This window comes from Astatotilapia calliptera, chromosome 20, assembly GCF_900246225.1.
Source record: "Astatotilapia calliptera chromosome 20, fAstCal1.2, whole genome shotgun sequence".
Taxonomy (NCBI): domain Eukaryota; kingdom Metazoa; phylum Chordata; class Actinopteri; order Cichliformes; family Cichlidae; genus Astatotilapia; species Astatotilapia calliptera.
Window position 1 is genome coordinate 16,721,897 of NC_039321.1, and position 17,962 is coordinate 16,739,858.

The window sequence follows — 17,962 nt, forward strand, 5'->3', positions numbered from 1 at the left end:
ACGATTCAAAACACGTGTTGCTCTTTTGCTCTTCTGGAGGTGGTGAAGAACTAACTCCAGAAGACCAAAGTGACTGACTTGTCTGCCATTGAAAATGAAGTGAGGTTAACTGAAGACCAAGGTCTATACCAGGAAACCATTACATCTGAGAGAGTTTCCAAAGAAGAATGGGCTAAGATTGCTCAGGGAAACAACTGCAGTCTGCTATTCAGCAAAAATGAATTACAGTCGACTATTAGCAACAGGGGGCTGATAGTTTTGACCCTAGTAGTTTTTGTTTTTGGTGCAGTTTCTGTGCACACAAAATAATGTGAGCATCCACAATAAATCTAAGATGTTTGGAAAAGCTGAATTTAAAAAAAAAAAATTCTTGCTCTGTTTAACAGCACTTGGAAAATACTTTAAAAAATGCAGTTTTCATTCCTCATCTATAAAACATCTGTAGTCAGACTAGTGAAAGTGCAGGTGGACATAATACACTTAAGGCTGAAATTCATTCATTTAGCATCATCACATTGAGCCTTATTTCTGCTGGTGCCTACTTGCTGTCACTGGGAACTAATCAGAACAGAGCAACCAGCGTGTTGATGACACATTTTGACTGTGAGAACTTTAGATGCCCATCCTGCTTTATAATATCATTAGCTATAACTTCCATATGCACGTGAATAAACACGTGTGCGTGACACAACAAACGGAAGGTGGCGCTGTTTCGCGTGGTTTGGTTGCATTCAGCCACAGAGCGGCTGGAGAAGAAGAAAGTAGGCAAGGGAGAACCGGTAAATAACCATGAGTCAACCCTGAAGCCGGTCAGGTAGGAATTTCTGTCTGTGATAGTCTCAGTTCACTAACGACGCTGTCATGTCGGATGTCGGTGAGAGCAGCTGGCGCCAAGCTGAAGAACATGACGGCACAGAAAGCGAAGAAGTCCACGCTTCTGTGTGGGGGGCACGTGACCCTGCGCTGACAGTCCCTCAGGGGCTCTGGACCGCACATCACGAGCCGACCAGGAAAAGGCTGGTGCTACATGTTGACCTAAACAACACCATACTGGTGTCGGACGCCGTGACGTGTCAGGGGACTTTGGCTGCTCTGGACTACTTTCTGACCACTGTCACTTGGGGGAAGAAGAACAAACACGGTAAACACGGATGGTGCTTTCCAGCATCACGCGGGAATGCTAGGAATGTATGTGCCCGGGCGCGCGCGCGTGTGTCAGTCAGGTGATACGGGGGAACCGTTTACTTTTTACTTTCTCTGTCAGACCCCCGGAACAATACTTTTACGCACAAATACTTGGGCTTGATTGAAATTAAACGCATCATTGGAAACGTTGAATACCATCCAAAGGGACAGGTTACCTTTTATTTAACGCAAATTAAATTCTTATTTTCTTTAATGTTTGGCAGAATGTAAGTTCCACCAAGGCTGAGGGGTTGACATGTTACATTTTATTAATGAATGAAAATTATTATTTCAGTTTAACTTACATAGAGTTCAAAACAAAAGCAGTGATTTTTCAAAAAAGTAAAGGGGAAGTTAATTTTAATGTGCATGTTAAAATCTTGGAAATAGACCCTCCTTTGTCCAGTTGTTTATTGTGTTGTCATTGTTTCTATACAGGAACCTGGGAGTGGTTGAGTGACTCACCCTCTCTGCTCCCACCCTGCAGCGAGGCTGTAAGCTACTACTCCCAGTTTGGACGCATTCCTGGTTTCACCTCTGGTGCTGGCCGTCGCTTCCGTAAGGTTCTGGATGAGCACCTGGACCTGCTCTGCTGGCCTGATGGGGTAAAGGTTGGTGTCTTGATAGACAGAGTCGCTGCGGGGGCACTGGGACAAAACCGTTACCCTCTAATTACTCCTTCTTGTCAGATTCTGATTTTTCAGCAACCCTTTTCACCTGGAATCTGCGTATATGCGATGCAGTTTTGTTAGTGCAGCGCCATCTGGGAGGAAACAAGTGCAGCGCTCTTCAGTTTTTCATTTTATATTTAAGCTGTGCCTTATCATGCTGCTATAACCAATTTAATATTTACTCATGATTCATTCATTTTCTCAGTTAATTTTCACACAATGTTTCTGACCCTGGTTCTGCTGAAAGTTTCTTCCTGTTAAAAGGGAGTTTTTCCTTAACACCGTTGCCAGTTACCACAGTATTTTTTCTCTGTATTATTGTGGGTTTTTACCTTACCTTACTTATATAACTGGTGTGAATAGAAAATCCACACCTGTGATTGGGAGCCAGGATGTTGTATGCCTGTCTACATCTGGGTTAGCGGCCAAGTGCTGCTTTCCACGATTAAATCAGCTGTTGCGCTTGTTGCAAACCGGCTTGACAGGTTGATGCAATTAGTGTTAACTGCTTTGTGGCCCTGTGTCTGTTGCAGGCAGACAGAGACCTGTCTGTAAAAGGAGAAGACGGACGCCTGTACCACTGGATCCTCCCGTCCTTCTTCCAGCTGCTCAGAGATCTATCACAGGAAGGTCGTGAGTTTGCCATCCTCTTCCGTACGTTTGGAACCGACCTACCTCGCGTGCTAAAAGCCGTATCCCGAGCACTCGACGGGGCACACCCACTGTTCCCTGATCTGCCTCAGCTAAAGGTAACTAACACAGGCATACATTCAGCTGTAATACTTGATGAGACTGCACTATATAATGACAACGTATGTGATAAGTTAGAAATGGCATGAATGGAAGAGCAGGGGTGAAACTGGTTTTAAAAAAACAAACTGTCCGTCATTGTTCTAGAAGACACTTTTTGGAGCAACATGTAGAGGTTTATAGTTGCAAGACACTAAATGGACTGAAATAAGTCATTTAGAATCAGGGTGCCTTTCATATGAGGTAATATTTCCAGGATTTGGTTTACGTATAATGAAAACCTGTTCAGATAAATCAGGGACAGCAGCAACTGTAAAAGTTGCTCTTTCAGTAGAGGTTTTAATTGGTGCAGAAACGAATGCTACCAGCATTAAAGGTACAGGCAGTAATTTTTTGAGGTTATTTAATACAAAAACTACTGTACTCGTAAATGTACACATGTAATTTCATGTTTCATTCATGCATTCTCATAAACTTAACTCCATTAAAAATATACTGGAGCGGGTTTGCAGTTTCTGGTTGCCACAATGTTACTCCACCATATTCGAGTCCAGAGGGCTGGGAAGGAGATCTCCCATCTGACTAATGGTGTTTTACATATGTGGCTGGAGATCAGCCACGGACATAGTTTGCCAAAAGAAGAGGAGAAAGACGGTTGTAGGCGTTCATGGAGACACATTTAAATTCCTGCCTGCACCTTCAGACTCAAAATATGAAGGTTCTTACCTACGATTTATCATTAAAGAACACCAGAAAAACAAAACCGTGAAGAAAAGAGACAAAGCCAGAGGTCAGTCAGAGAAGTAATGGCATCCCAAATGATATGTTCCTACAATGTTGATTTATTCAAGGCAGAATGAGTATATAGAAGCTCCAGCAGTGTATATTCTGACGTCATAGCCCACATCTTTTAAAGCTGCATTTCACGTTCTTGCCTTCACTGCGTTAGTCCATGAGAACTCGTACTCAAAATGGTTCCACTGGAACAATGATGCATACACACCACTGGTCTCACTTCCTTCTCAACTTATAACTGTTGCTGTCATCACTACCTGGAAGTGATACACAAGTAAGTTGTAAGTTGTGCTTATATAGTGCCTTCCTACTCTGAGCACTCAAAGCACTTTTTGCCTCACTCATGCATTCATACAAGCAGGTTTTTGTGCTTTCTATCTAACATTCACACATTGCATTAGAGAGTAAGTAGTGGGGTCAGCATCTTGCCCAAAGATATTTGGAGCCACCAACCTTCCACTTATGTAATGTAAGTAAATGACCTGCTCTGCCTCTGAGCTACAGCCAGCTGGAGCTACACCTCCAAGTCACCTCCAACCAGGTCTTTTATGTAATCTTATAACCTTAAGCTATTAATGTTGCATGCACATCGAGCTGATGCTTAATCTTACTTAAGAACTTCTTTTAGTTACACTTTAAGCCTCACATCATTAAAGAATAGAAGAAGGCAACTTCAAACACTTGTTTAAAAACACTAAATAGGACACGGTAATTAGAAGCCTTATTATTAATGTCTTGCTCTGTTGCTCTTTTTATTTATTTTTTATTTATTTATTTTTTGACCAATAGAATTCATTGTAGCTGTGCTGCAAGTATCGTAATTTGTTCAGCTTTTTTTTTTTTTTTTTTTTTTTTGGGTGGGTGGGGTATTTTAGACTATGCCTGATAAATTGGTGTTGATATTGTGCACTAGATCTTGTGCAGAGCACGATCTTCTGTGCTCTTACACATGAAACCTTCCCCAGACTCAAACATGCATGCACTTGACTCGTCACCTGGAGGGTTTTGTACCTGTTGTGTACCTGTTAGTGCACTACAGTGGAACCGATTGATTCGGAGAGAAAAGCAGAGATTGGAAAGGATGGCTGGATAGATATGTGTGGAGGAGGATGGACGAGATGCCCTCAAACTTAGCCTGTCAGCCACAGTTATCTCTGTGAAGAAGAGCTCAGTGGAAATCTTATTCAAGCAGCCTCCTGTCAGATGCTATTAATCTGTGTGTCAAGACAGACGGAGCAGGGGGGAGATCAATCACAGGAACTAATGTGATTGCTCACTTTGTGAACTTGAGTTGTCTTCCTGCTACTTGGGGGCAGCTGCTCTGCTGTATTTGTTGTCAAGTTGCGGGGATGTGTGTACAGGGGGAAAGGTGTTTAATTAAATTAGTTCATTAACCTTGGTTAGTTTACAGTTAAAGCCAGCTCCATCCTAATGTCCACATCACTGTGTTTGGTAGCATCTGTGTACCTGATTGTAAAATCAGACCAGCACAGCCAGTTATTATTACATCTCTTTAATTTCACATTGGATTTGACTGTATGTTGCAAATGCACCACATGATGGTTTAAGCTTTTTAAGCCAGTAGTTTTAAGTAGAGTACACTGAAAATCCCCAGTGTTTGATTCAGCAGGGAAAAGCAGACCCTGTGCAGAGTGATGGGGGACAAACGGTAAAGAAACACTGCAGTAGCTGTGTGCAGAATGGTGCTCAGAACCAGTGTTAATGTTAAACCGACTACTCGTAGGTCATCCATCCATCTGTGCTTGAACACAAAAGAGACAATGATGATGTCGTGTCTTTAGTGACATAACAGGTTGTCAGGGGCACGAACAGCTGTGTTCAGCTGTACCTCAGCTCAGTGATGCTTTGAGTTACATGCACATATAAAAAGTGGCAGTGGCGATGTGTACGTTTTATCTATTTTTTGCCATGTTTCACTGTTAACATGCTGGAATATGCCGAATAGCATTTAGCACACAGAGATGCTTAAAGGTATTTAGATATAAGGCCAACTGAGGTTATTATAGTAAACTAAATATAGATATGTTTGTTATTAACTGTAATAACAAAATACCCTAGATCTTTGGAAAACCGTGGAAATGAACTAAAATCAAATACAAATATAGAGGAAATAACCTTTTAGTATTTGTTAGCGTTAGTTGTTAAAATTCCCCTGTAGTTACATAGTAATGTCAGATAAAATAGATTTGTTTAATTATATTGACCTGCCAGTACTTAAAGGTAGGTACAGTAGAATAAAGGGGTAAAAAGTCACGTTTTTACAGGAAAGTAAGTTGTTAATGGAGAAAAGTCCATTTTACATTTATATTGGTAAAACAAAAGGAAAATGGAATAAAAAAAATAAATATTAAAGAAAGATAAATATAAAATAAATTATTGATAATATTAAAAATGAAATGAAATATAAAAACATATGTGTGTGTTTCTATGTATCCTGAAATTCTAGCCTTGTTTGAATTTGGTTTTATGGTTGAGGTTAGACGTATATTTAGGTTAGAGTAAAGATTTCATTTCTAAACTTTGGATGAAATTGTTGATTAACGGCCTCACAAAGATATTTAAACAGATACGCCTGTTTGTGTGCCTGTTGTCCCCAACCCCTCTGCTCACGCTGGCAACAGAGGACAACTTTTAGCTAAGATATGAAGTAGGTGAAGAAAAATGGTTTGTCAGCAAGACAATAAAGGAATCACGGTAGAGCTGAGGACATTTTTAAGTATCCACAGTACAGGATGGCAGAGTTGTTGTGCACGTGGCTGCCAAAGCATTTTTAAAATTTCACATCTGCAAGAATTTAAGCTGATTGCACAATTAATTTAGGTCAAGTCTACCAGAGGCCTTATTTTAATAACAGAATAATATCACATAATTGGTTTATTTTTATTTTAGTTTTTGCTTACAACAGAGTTCTTTTAAAGACGAGCTCTCCGTCTCGTTTCTTTATCTCTGACTCTTCTTCTTGCTCTTGGCTCAGCTGAGCGTGGCTGTGACTCCGGGCAAGATCCGCTGCAGCAAGAAGGGAATCGTCCTGAATCGAGCTGAGGAGCGGGTGTCCTCTCGCGATGGAGAGAGAGGTCTGTACGAGTACTTCAGCTCCGTGCAGGGTCTGGGAGGATTTCAGGACCACTATGACTGGTATGCAGAAAGCTTCTCTAAGAAAACCTGGCTGTGGATTTTGGGGTTTTATTCTGAGCTTTTCCAAACCTTTCCCTATATTCGTTGTTTTCTGTCCAGGTGGGTTGCTAATTCCTTCTCCATCCGTGGGGGGAAGCCTATGTGGGTCGACCCCTTTGACAAGCACGTACAGCACATCTTTATAGATGACAACATACGACAGAATGATGAGGATACTATAGTTAACCCGAAGGTAATAGCACCGCTTTACTCACACAGTTCAGCCTATATCTGGTGAGTTTAGAAAAATAAAGTACACCAAATTAGTTCATGATAATAGATTTCATATTGTAGGAGGAGACAGGGTCTTGGAAATGGGTTGATTTTGTGAATGCAACGCTTCTGTAATTTAGAGATGGCATTTTGTTTTCGGCATGGCTCACTAGGTGTTCACTGCCGTACACCAGCCTGTTGCAGTATGTTTCACACGTGTGTATTTGTCATGTATTTTGAGGCTCTATTATATATATAATCCCCAGACTGTGTGTCATAACTGCGTACAGGCTGGTAGATGCAGAGATGTAGGCTGTAGCTGCTTCAGAGCTCCAGAAACTAAACATGACTTCTAACCTTACTCTGGTTTGCTGTGTGTGTGTGTGTGTGTGTGTGTGTGTGTGTGTGTGTGTGTGTGTGTTTTGCAGGTGTTTTTGGACCCGGGTGGCTCAGACACTCGTATAGCCTGCACCGCCGAGCTGTATGATATCGCCTTGATCCAAACCGACCTCCTCCAGGCCATTTCTGACCCCAGCTACTTCACTCAGCGTGTCCACATCTGTCTGGAAAACTATGAGAAGAATGTCCAGCAGGGGGCAACCTAGAACACACTTCAAACTTTGCATACTTCCTGTACAGTACATCAGTTTGTCTGTGAGGCAACCTGCAGTGCAGACAGGATTAACAGGCAGGCGGGATTATTACACACCAAAGCAGAAGACTTGCTCAAAGTCTAAAGTTTATCCAAACACAAATATTAAGCGGTTACATGAAGAAACAAGTTATATGTGTAACACTTCCAGCTCTTCAAGAATCACAGACGCTCAGAAGGGTTGGCTTTTCACAGTTTACTTCTGCAGAAGACATAAAACACATTCAACAGGTGTCTTCTGGTGGTACCGGCAATTGTAGCTCCCTCACAGTGCAAGCGCGCGCTGTCTTAACAGACTTACAATTAACTTTTTAATAAAGAAAAGGTGGAAAATAATAATTTCTCCCATTTTACAGTCTGTCATACTGAGCTTGTATACAAAAGAAATCTTATGACTAATAAAATACATTCCACAATCGTATAAAACAAAATAACAGGATAAACATAAATACCACCGACTAAACATTTCCCTCTAGTGGACAAATTAACAATAGCGCATTACATCTTCACTTGCTTGTGCTTTACAGACAAAATGGCTGTTAACAAGCTCACATACCTGCAGAAGACATAAAACACATTCAACAGGTGTCTTCTGGTGGTACTGGCAATTGTAGCTCCTACAATGTAAAGCAACATCACAAAAAGCACAGAAAAACGGTAAATCCAAACACATTTCCTGCTATGCGCAGCAACCACTAGGGGGCTGACAAAGACTAACTGCCAAAGAGCATAAATACGGCAGAAACACTATTTAACAGCAACCCGCCTTTGTTTCAGTTACACAGAAACTTTCTAATATCAATATGAACCTATATACATCGACATATATAACTTATGTAACAACATTCACACCAGAAACCATAAAAATGCCAGAGCCTTTCATTACCGGACTTACCCTCACAGTGCAAGCGCGCGCTGTGAGGAGCGGAAGCCTTAGCAGCTTCTAAACGTTAGGGTGAGATCCGGTTTCTGGGTTTTCAAAATAAAATACAATTAAAAAAAATGATAAAATTCACACTTAAAATGATAATTAAGAACAGGTAAGTGCATGTTTTTCATATGTATTATTAACTCTGTTACATATGGACAGGTGGACATAGAAAAAAGCGGCAGCTATGTAAACAGGACTGCAATTCATTAAACGGTTTAAATACCACATATCCTTGATAAAAAAGGATAACTGTGTAAACAAGGAGCACTTCAGTCAGATTGCACTGTCTGCTGTCCTAAAGTGAACTGGGACCCATGTTTTTGACCCAGTTGAGCACTGAATTGGCCGGGCTGGACTCTTTAATTACACCGACAGCTCTGTGACTAATCACTCCACGGTATAATTGGCCAAACTCAGAATTTGGAGGCAGACAGAATAATTGGTGTCAGATATGGAGAAAAGCTCTTCAGCTCTTATGTTAGTTGTTGGTTTTGCTTCAGCTCCTTTTTCTTTCTCGGGGCGCTGTTTACATCCACTCAGAACCCAGCGGTAATACTTGAATATTTTCAGGTGACTGAAGCATCTGATTACTGAGTATGCGTTACTTCTGAATGCACTGCAGTCATAAAGTAACTCTTTGTGACAGTTGGCTCAAACTTTGAGCTGTAACCTGGTTTAATATTGCTGTCAAAAGTCACCATAATAGATGTAGAAGAGTACATATCGTGCTCCTGATCGGATCCGGTGTCTATGGAGCGCTCAATGAAGCAGTTAGATGGTAGAGAGTAACATCTGAGCTGCAGAGACGTTTGCATTTCATTTGTTTGCACTGAGTTATTTTTATTTTATTTAAAGGCATGCTTGAGAGAATTGTCTAATACGTTGAATTTGGGAGGAAGTTATGGTAATTTTTGCTTTGAGGGTTTTTAGAATATGTTTATTGCTAAGCTTCCAGGGAGGCTTTAATGACTTTGTTTTTCTCAGGTCAGTTTTTAACAGACAGCCAAATGAGCAGTAATATAAAGGACCCAGATGTAGATAGAGTGGTGTTTTTTTTTTTTTTTTTTTTTTTTTCTTTGTTTTGTTTTTCTTCTTTTTTTTTTTTTTTTATAGCATATTTTCACCGATGTTTTCCTTGCTGATGAATACACTAATAAGAAAAGTTTGGAGAGAAAGCTTTAGTAGCTGTGATAACATCACAGAAGACCCGACTGATGAACTCTTTGGGGCTGATGCTGATTTTTAGGAAGGTTTTTTTTTTTAAAAAAAAAAAAAGAAAAAAAAAAAGAAAATGCATGTTCTGCTTTGTAATGTTAAAAACCAGGTTTTGGTTGGCACATATTGAATAGAGCATTTAATATGCTGCTATCAGCCAATAATATCAGCTGACTTGTATCAGTCAGGGTCTAAATCACAGCCTGTATACTCACTGGAAAATCACTCGGACAGTAACTACTACTAAAAAAAAAACCTCTCCAGTTATCAAGTTTTAACAATATTTAAAAGTTTTTATTTAAAATGATGTAAATTAAAGGTATTTTATTTATTGAAGATGGGATTCCATCCAAATGTAGTGCACATGTTTGCAATATTTGGAGAAAATCAACTAAATAAATGCATTATTTAGTGTTAAACCAGTTCAGAAGAACAGGAATTTTCCTTATTATTTTTTTATTATTTTTTTATTTTTATTTTTTTACTTTGAGGGATCTAAAATGATCTCATAGCTCAGCACACATCAGGTCATTTCAGCTGCCATGTTGGTTTCTGTGGACACTGAATTCATGTTTCCACTGAACACTGGGGCATTTTTAAATTTTATTTCAAAGTGCCAGTTAACACATGCTTAAAGACCATGCTTAAACCTCAGTAATTTATTTATTCATACAAACCAAACTGATTTGTACTTTAATCACAACACTGAACCTTTCAATAACTTGTGTAAGTTGAACCATTAGGTCACTGGATGTGTGAAAACCTCTGACAAATGCAGTCAAATATTGCATTGATTCATAGGTTTGTATTTTTTGATGGAGGCACCAAAACTTCAACATTAAATCTAGTAATAACAAAGCCAACACAGCTGTGAACAACTGAGTACTGAGGTGAAATTCCCAAGGTTTGACTACTGTTAAAGGAGATGCTCCCATTGATGTTCAATAAAATGCTAATGCTTTTAATTTTCACGTGTTAGCAAGTGGGTTGTTTTTTTTGCACAGCAAAATAAGACAACCTTTGGTGTAATGCAAACAAATGCATTCACATAGCACTGTAGCTTTCAATGTACTGATATCATCAACATTGTATAACCAAATCCATAAAGGTAACCTCTCCGACATGTGCTGTATTTACGTAAACAGATAAAACTCATGTATATGATTATTATGATCAGTAACTCTGTGTGTCTGTGTGTGAGAGAGAGAAAGGAGACCCAGTGAGGCTCAATGACACAAGGTACAGTGTTGATGTCAGTACCGAGCTGTACTATATGACTCTGTTAGTTGTGACCATTGCAGACACTTTACTGTAAAAGCGAAATATTCTTATCTTCTTCATAAGCCCAAACACTCCTGCAGATACCAGAGCTTATTTCATGTGGAAAATGGTGAAGTCAGAATACGGAATGATAAGGTCTGTGTGTGAGAGATAAAATGCTTCCTGTCTCTGTGGGTTGGGATGAGATTAAATTGTAAAGCTGGCTTTAACTGAGGTGTTAGAAGTGAGGATTTAGTAAGATGCTTCTGCTCAAACAATTCAGTAATTAGCTGCTTTGTTTTGTCAGAGGTCAGACACTTCGACTTGTGACGAGCCAGGTCAGGACTGATTCTGATACATGATAAATATGCTGCTGATGATTGATTTATTCCTTCTGTTGTAGAGGGACATCAGTGAATAAGACCAGAAATAACAACAAAATCCATCCATAGGTTTTGTAAACGTCTTCCCCAATGTGAAGTCTATACATAATGAACTGTTTTGGACCTATACACACAGAGTCGCCTCTGTGCAAAACATTCATGAAACTTTCAAATCATATAAAGGTTAAAAATCACAGTTTGATGATGGGTGTGGTCTGACCCATTTGTAACAAGTGTAGTTTTTTTTTTTTTTTTTTTTAAATAAAAGTCTCGTTTCCACTCTGACGTATTTTGCGTATTCTAAGCGGATGTCGAGAGTTCCCTCAGTCCACGCGGGGGCAGCAGAGCAGCTTGTGGAGCAGCTTCAGCTACAGACGCGCCATCCCTTCTTTCAGGTGAGTCTGGAGTTACCTGGTGCTGGCTCTGCGCGGCGGCTCAGCCAAGAAACAGCGACGCAGGCACCGAGTTTAAAAATAAATAAATGAATAAATAAATAAATAAAATAAAGTGGCGATGAGTTGGGTGTTTTCACTTCAGGATGATGAAGAGGCACAGCTGCCAACGGGGGGGGGGGGTGGGGGGACGAGGTCTTTTTGAGACTGCGTAAATGCGCGCTGGTGAGTGAGTGAGTGAGTGAGTGAGTGAGGGGAGGAGACCGGAGGCGAGGGACAGGCGGAGCAGGCAGGAGTCGGGAGAAATGTTGAATCAGTGTGTGTGAGGAGGACGGAGGTAACTGCTGGTCTTGCTGGATTCTCTCACTGAACAGGTGCTTCCGCCGCTGTCCTCTGCGGGTGTCCAAACGTTTACGCGGAGCTGCCCCGGTGAGCTCCGACGCACCGGTGACTCACACAAGGAGGAGGTAAGGACTGTTGCCAACAAAACTTTCCACCCTTTTAGACGTTTAGTCCATGTGATCAAATGCCACACGGGTGGACGTATGGACTTTGTTGCCTTTGGCACCGCGAAGGAAGTGCAGATGTGGGAGGCTGGCGCAGTGCAGCGCTTCACCTCTGCGCACATGGGCTCCGCTGGTACGAGACCTCGTCGCTGGGCGTTGCGGAGCCATCAGTGGGCACGCGAGTGGGCTCGGGCGCTCTCAAACACTCCACATTCTGATGATGCTGTTAGAGCGATAAGATGGTGGGCGAGGATCAAGCTTAGGCGACAATCAGAAATCTGTTTGGACGCCATGTCCAAAAAGAATCCATGCACTCTGATGTCTGGTCAGTTGTTAAGTGGCCGTCACGAGCTGCTTTTTTGCAAGTTTGGGCGGCAGATGATATCAGGGAATTGTGGAAAGTGGTTGTGTCGTACTTGTCAGATGGAGTGCAAAGATTTTAATGTGCTGCGTGATATTTTTAGGACATATTCAGGGATTTGGGCTAGAGGTTGCAGGGGAAAGCCATCCAGATGCGTCTGCTCTAGACCAGCGGGTCCCATCTGCTGCGCTGACCAACATCTGGATGTGTCCGTCGGTTGCAGGAGGGCTCCCGAGTTTGGCCGTTTTTATTTCAACTTTATTCTTTGTGTCTAGACAGCTGATTATATGCTTCCAGGTACAAGCAGACGTCCCTTTGCGTCCGTATCTTCCATTCTCGCTTCCTTTCCCGAGTAGCATCCCAGGAGTTTAAAGCTGTCCCTCCTCCCGCTGCCGTCTGCTCTGTTAAAGAGGTTGTTTCTCTGACACACTCCAACTTGTTCAGCACCTTCCACCACTCCCATTATCTCCTCTCTCGCTCTCTCTGCTAGGGCTACTTTTCCCATCTGACCTGTGATGATAGCTCCTAAGCTCATTAGCATAATGAGGATTACAGCTGACATGCAGCGTCTGGGCCTGTCTTGCTGGATCCAGCAGAGACACGTAGTGCAGTGGCAGCTCTCATTGTGCCAGTAAAATGCCACCTCCAATCAGGACTCACAGGGAGGCTGCAGGTTGTACAGCTGTACAGAAAGAGTGAGGGACAAGGACAAATGGACTTTCTGAGGATGAAATTATTCATGAATTAAATCAGCTGGCATAGGAGCTAGTTAGATATAAATGGATGAATTTGAATGCCTCACCGTTTCCTTCTAAAAGACATAAAAACTGCAAATTGATTTTGCCTCATAATTGTAATTCAGTTTTGTCTGCAGGAGGAAAAGTTCTTTACTTTTTCTCATTCGTTTATTTACAAGTCTTTCCTTCCACTCGTGCTGCATAAACAATCGAGTCACCCACTTTCCATATAATTTTATTCTAAAGTTCAAGCTGCGGGTCAGAGCCCACAAGAGGTCCTGCCAGCGAGTCTCCACATGATGAAAACGGAAGCTGATTTTTGACAGGGCGAGCGACAACATTTTGCATCTGTTCAGCCTGTTTTCCTAGCTGTCTCTGCTTTTTATGTAAATTTTCTACTATTTTTCTCTTATACCAATATTTTCTAGTCATTCCATGGTTATTTAGTGAAAGCAGCATGGCCCCTAGTCGTAAATTACTGCTTATTTGTTGCTTGTGATGGTTGGATTTTGGGAGCAGAAGCTGTCATTTGTGAGAGCATCATCTGAGAACAGTCAGTGGTAACCTGGCGCATCGTTAATCAGCTGTGTGATTGCACAGACTTGTGGATAATCCATGCGTATCCTTTGTTCTACTCACATTCATATTGTGATGGAGATATGCGACAGTGGGTTAAGAAATAACAAAATTCAAGACACTTTTATGGTTAATCAAAGTAGGATAACCGAGATTAAGTTTAATTCAATTTTACTTATAAATCACTTCTTCACAACAACAGCCAGCCTTAGGTGCTTTATATTTAAAGGTTATTTAATAGAAAACATATTGTGCTCATAGATATACAAATAGATATGTTCTCATAAATGTAGAATAAATTAATTAAAAATACACAGGAGCAGGTGCTGTTTTGTGGAAGCCATCATGTTGTCCTGCCATCTTAAATTTAGTGGCCAAGACGAACATCACCGTGACCCCTAATAGCATTTTACGTATGTGACTAGAAAGTGGCCATATATGTAGCACAACTTATAAGTTATTTTTAATTTAAAGATCATAAATAACATGTCTATTTTCATCCTCTCTTTCTCATCCACCATTGTCCTCTCTTCTCCCTCATTTCCACCTCATGCTCTTCCTCCTCACTTCACACCTCATCTCCTGCACCGACATCAGGGCTCTAACACACTAAAATGTCCCTAAACATCTTATTTATTCCATTGTCAGCAGAATAGCCGTCTGTCTCAGGACAGCTGACAGTGAGCTGGCTAAAGCTAAAATTATGCCAGCTAATGTTAGGCTTGAGTCTGCTAAAAATCACACTTTCTCTCTGATAAACGATTTGATTACATTCTCACATCATATGATGTTTTTTTAGTGTCCAAGTCCAACAAGGTTAGATCCACTTCACAAAATTTTACAGACTCCTCCAGAGTAAATAGACACGGACACCCACTACTGACAGCTGAGGTGAACGTGGGACTGACAGTATACCCTCACTACAGATGAGTGAAGGCCAGAGCTGTTGGCCTCTGTAACTAAGATTATACAACTGAACGGGGAAGGGTAAGAGGACAGAATTCTGGAAATGCAATCTGCAATTTACTGACATCTAGTGGTGAGATTTAACACACTGCACCTTTAAAGGTGAAGACTACAATATTACAGCAATCAAACAATCCCCTGTGTGTGAGCACCTGGCAATAATGGAGAGGAAGGACTCCCTTTTAACATGAAAAGATCTCTGGCAGATCAACAATCAGGGTGGAAGCAGTCATGTGACTTACGTGATTGAATTTTTGCTTTAATTCTGATAGTCTGCCAGCTCACTGCAGCAGATCTCTAGTCTATATTATGTTATAATATTAATTAATATATGATAATGTTCTGAATACTATATAATAATAAATCCACTGCTTAGAGTTCAAGAGCAGAACAAGAACTATGATTGGAATCTGTCTGACCATGAAAGGACAGACCCTCTGGTGAGACAGCTGAATGATAACTGCCACAAAAGCACCCAGGTCAGCCTGTCAGCTAGCTCGCTAGTGGGGACTGACCTTTCAAAGTAAAAGCAAGGGGACTGTTGCCCGTTAAATGACAAAAATGCCATAAATATACAAAAATGTTCTATGGTGGGTGTTATTATTCTTAGGTGACCTGGCTCAATAAAGTCTAGGTATGGGAGGCATTGGTTACTTCTTTCAAAGAAAACTCCTCCTGCCTTTAGGTGTAAAATAAACCAGTTAGTTTATAGTTTTGTTTGGGATTCTCATCACTGTACAGGATTTTAGTACACAGCATCAGGAATCAGCATTTTAGCACAAATTTAACTGCACACCACAATATTTTTGGTCGAGACAAACAGAGACGTGTTCAAAAACAGTTGCAAAAAACAATGTAAGGTACTGTACTGTGGTGTTATGTACGTTTGAAAGTAAAACTCTTCTGAGCTGGGATTTGTTGATGAGGTACTTTTATCCTAAAATGACTAAGTCTGATTTAGGAGAATGCGGGCTTTCAGTGGAATGCGTTGACCAGATGTATAGATGACATTTATATGCCTAAAAAAATGGATGTTTTATGGGTCACACTGATCGTTGCTCCTTATGTAACCGTGTTTAGTATGCATTCAGCATAAAACACCTCCATTTGGACATGCAGTGTTTTATGCCTGTTTGGCTAATGAGGCACCCCTACCCTGGAGGACACAGGCAGAGTGTGAGTGTACAGTACAAAGTGCCTTCAGATTTAAGTAGTGTCGGTTGTGTGTGACAAATATCCTGGCTCACACACACGCACACATGCACACACGCACACACACATACACACACACACACCAGCCTGCGACAGACATTAACCCGGAGAGATGATTGTGGAAGATAGCCAGTACTCCCATCAGAGGATTAAGTGGGCTGCTTACAGCGGACAGTTTGGTGATCCGGCCTGTTAATGATGAGGACTTGGACATGGATGGTATCAGAGGGCGATACAAAGAGAAAGCAATAAAAACAAAATGTTGGCAGAGGAAATGAACCGTTTAGTGGATTAAACAGGCAACAGAAAAACAAGTCAAGTGTTTTTAAAAAACTTTCTGACATAGTGTGTTATTTGATGAAAAAAAAATCAAAAATCATTTCAGTTTTATGAGACATGATCAAATACTTGAGTGAGTGCTCCCATGAATTGAGATGTTATTCCCTTCAAGGTTGTCAGCTCTTGCCGTCATACAGTGCTCACAGCATTCCTGCTATGCTTGAATGTCCAGAATCATCACCAGCGATGAGCTTTGGATTTCAAACCAAACAGCAGTTTCCTGCAGAGCAGCCTGCAGTCTCCAAACATGAAGTAGACACACCAGGCTCAGAGTGTGACCCAGAGCGTGCTTGTAATTTTATTGTGACATTAACATGTTTGCATCATAAATTGGTTCCTCCGAGGGTCAAACACTTCTAACATCCTGAAGCATCTGAGAGGGAAAATTGGTGAAAATGAGCTGAACTGTGTGCCTTTTCTTTGGTGTGTTGGCACAGTGGGAGGGATCTAGTAGAATCACAAATGCAAACCTTAAATTGTTCAGAACAGGAGTTCCAGGCAGAGATCAAAATGTTGAAGAGACCACTGAGGGGTTCCATCACTGCACAAAAAAGACAACTTTGAAGGGACAGAGGCCACATTTAAATCAGGGAGTATGTTTCCTTTGTAGGACGTGTTTGAAAATGTATTAACTCCTATTTATGAACTGATAAACTGTGTTAGATACTCAACCTGACAGACTCATTACAGTTACAGCAGCACTTCCCCACTGCTGTTAGCCAAGAAATGCACTTGTAAATTAGCCCTGGTTAAATTACAACTTTAATTTTTACATGTTAGGTTTTGTACAGATTAAAGTGTAACAAATGTGGCTAGTGAATATTAAAGAGAACACTTATCCAACCTAAATAATGAGGTCAGTGTATTGTAAGTAATCCCTGTGAGTCAGAAGGGTGGGCTTCAGACTCATCTAAACAATCGCTTTCAGACAGTTTTTTTCTACTCTTGGATCTGTAAGATGTCACAGAGACAGGATACCAAGGGGCCCTTCCATATACACTGATCAGTCATAAATCATGACCACTATTGGAGTGAAAAAAACTGATTATCTCTTCATCATGGCACCTGTTAGTGGGTGGGATATATTAGGGAGTAGGTGAACATTTTGTCCTCCAAGTTGAGGAGTTAAAAGCAGGAAAAATGGGCAAGTGTAAGATCTGAGCAGCAAAACTGTGATGGCTAGAAAACTGGATTAGAGCATCCCCAAAACTGCAGTTCTTGTGGGAAAAATGTTTCCAGTCTGCAGTGGTCAGTATCTAACAAAAGTGGCTGTAGGAAGGAACAGTGGTGAACCAGCGACAGGGTCATAGACGGCCAGGGCTCAGCGCTGGTTGGCCCGTGTGGTCCGATCCAACAGATGAACTACTGGAGCTCAGATTGCTGAAGAATTGTGGTTCTGATAAACATGAGTCAGAATACACAGGGCATCACAGTTTGTTGTGTATGCGGCTGGATAGCTGCAGGCCAGTCAGGCTGCCCATGCTGACCCCTGTCAGCAGTTCCAATAGAATAAACAACGGGAACGTGAGCTTCAGAACTAGACCACGATGCAATGAAAGAAGTTGTCCTGCTCTGATCGATCATGTTTTCTTTTACATCATGTGGACGGCCGGGTGTGTATGT

At 41.2% G+C, this 17,962-nt stretch overlaps 2 protein-coding genes across 2 annotated transcripts in view; both read left to right on the forward strand.

Moving 5' to 3' along the window:
• Positions 1-726: 726 nt before the first annotated feature.
• Positions 727-8,351, forward strand: LOC113013439 (uncharacterized). Its single transcript, XM_026154335.1, has 6 exons — positions 727-1,141; positions 1,624-1,796; positions 2,390-2,605; positions 6,397-6,557; positions 6,657-6,789; positions 7,238-8,351. Exons 1-6 carry the CDS (start codon positions 862-864, stop codon positions 7,412-7,414), a joined length of 1,140 nt encoding a protein of 379 aa, XP_026010120.1. The 5' UTR covers positions 727-861; the 3' UTR covers positions 7,415-8,351.
• A 3,545-nt stretch (positions 8,352-11,896) lies between these two features.
• Positions 11,897-17,962, forward strand: part of klhdc8b (kelch domain containing 8B) — a 259,550-nt gene continuing 253,484 nt past the window's right edge. Inside the window, exon 1 of the mRNA XM_026154336.1 lies at positions 11,897-12,109. The gene's annotated coding sequence lies outside the window, so the exon portion shown is untranslated. The remainder of the gene's footprint in view (positions 12,110-17,962) is intronic.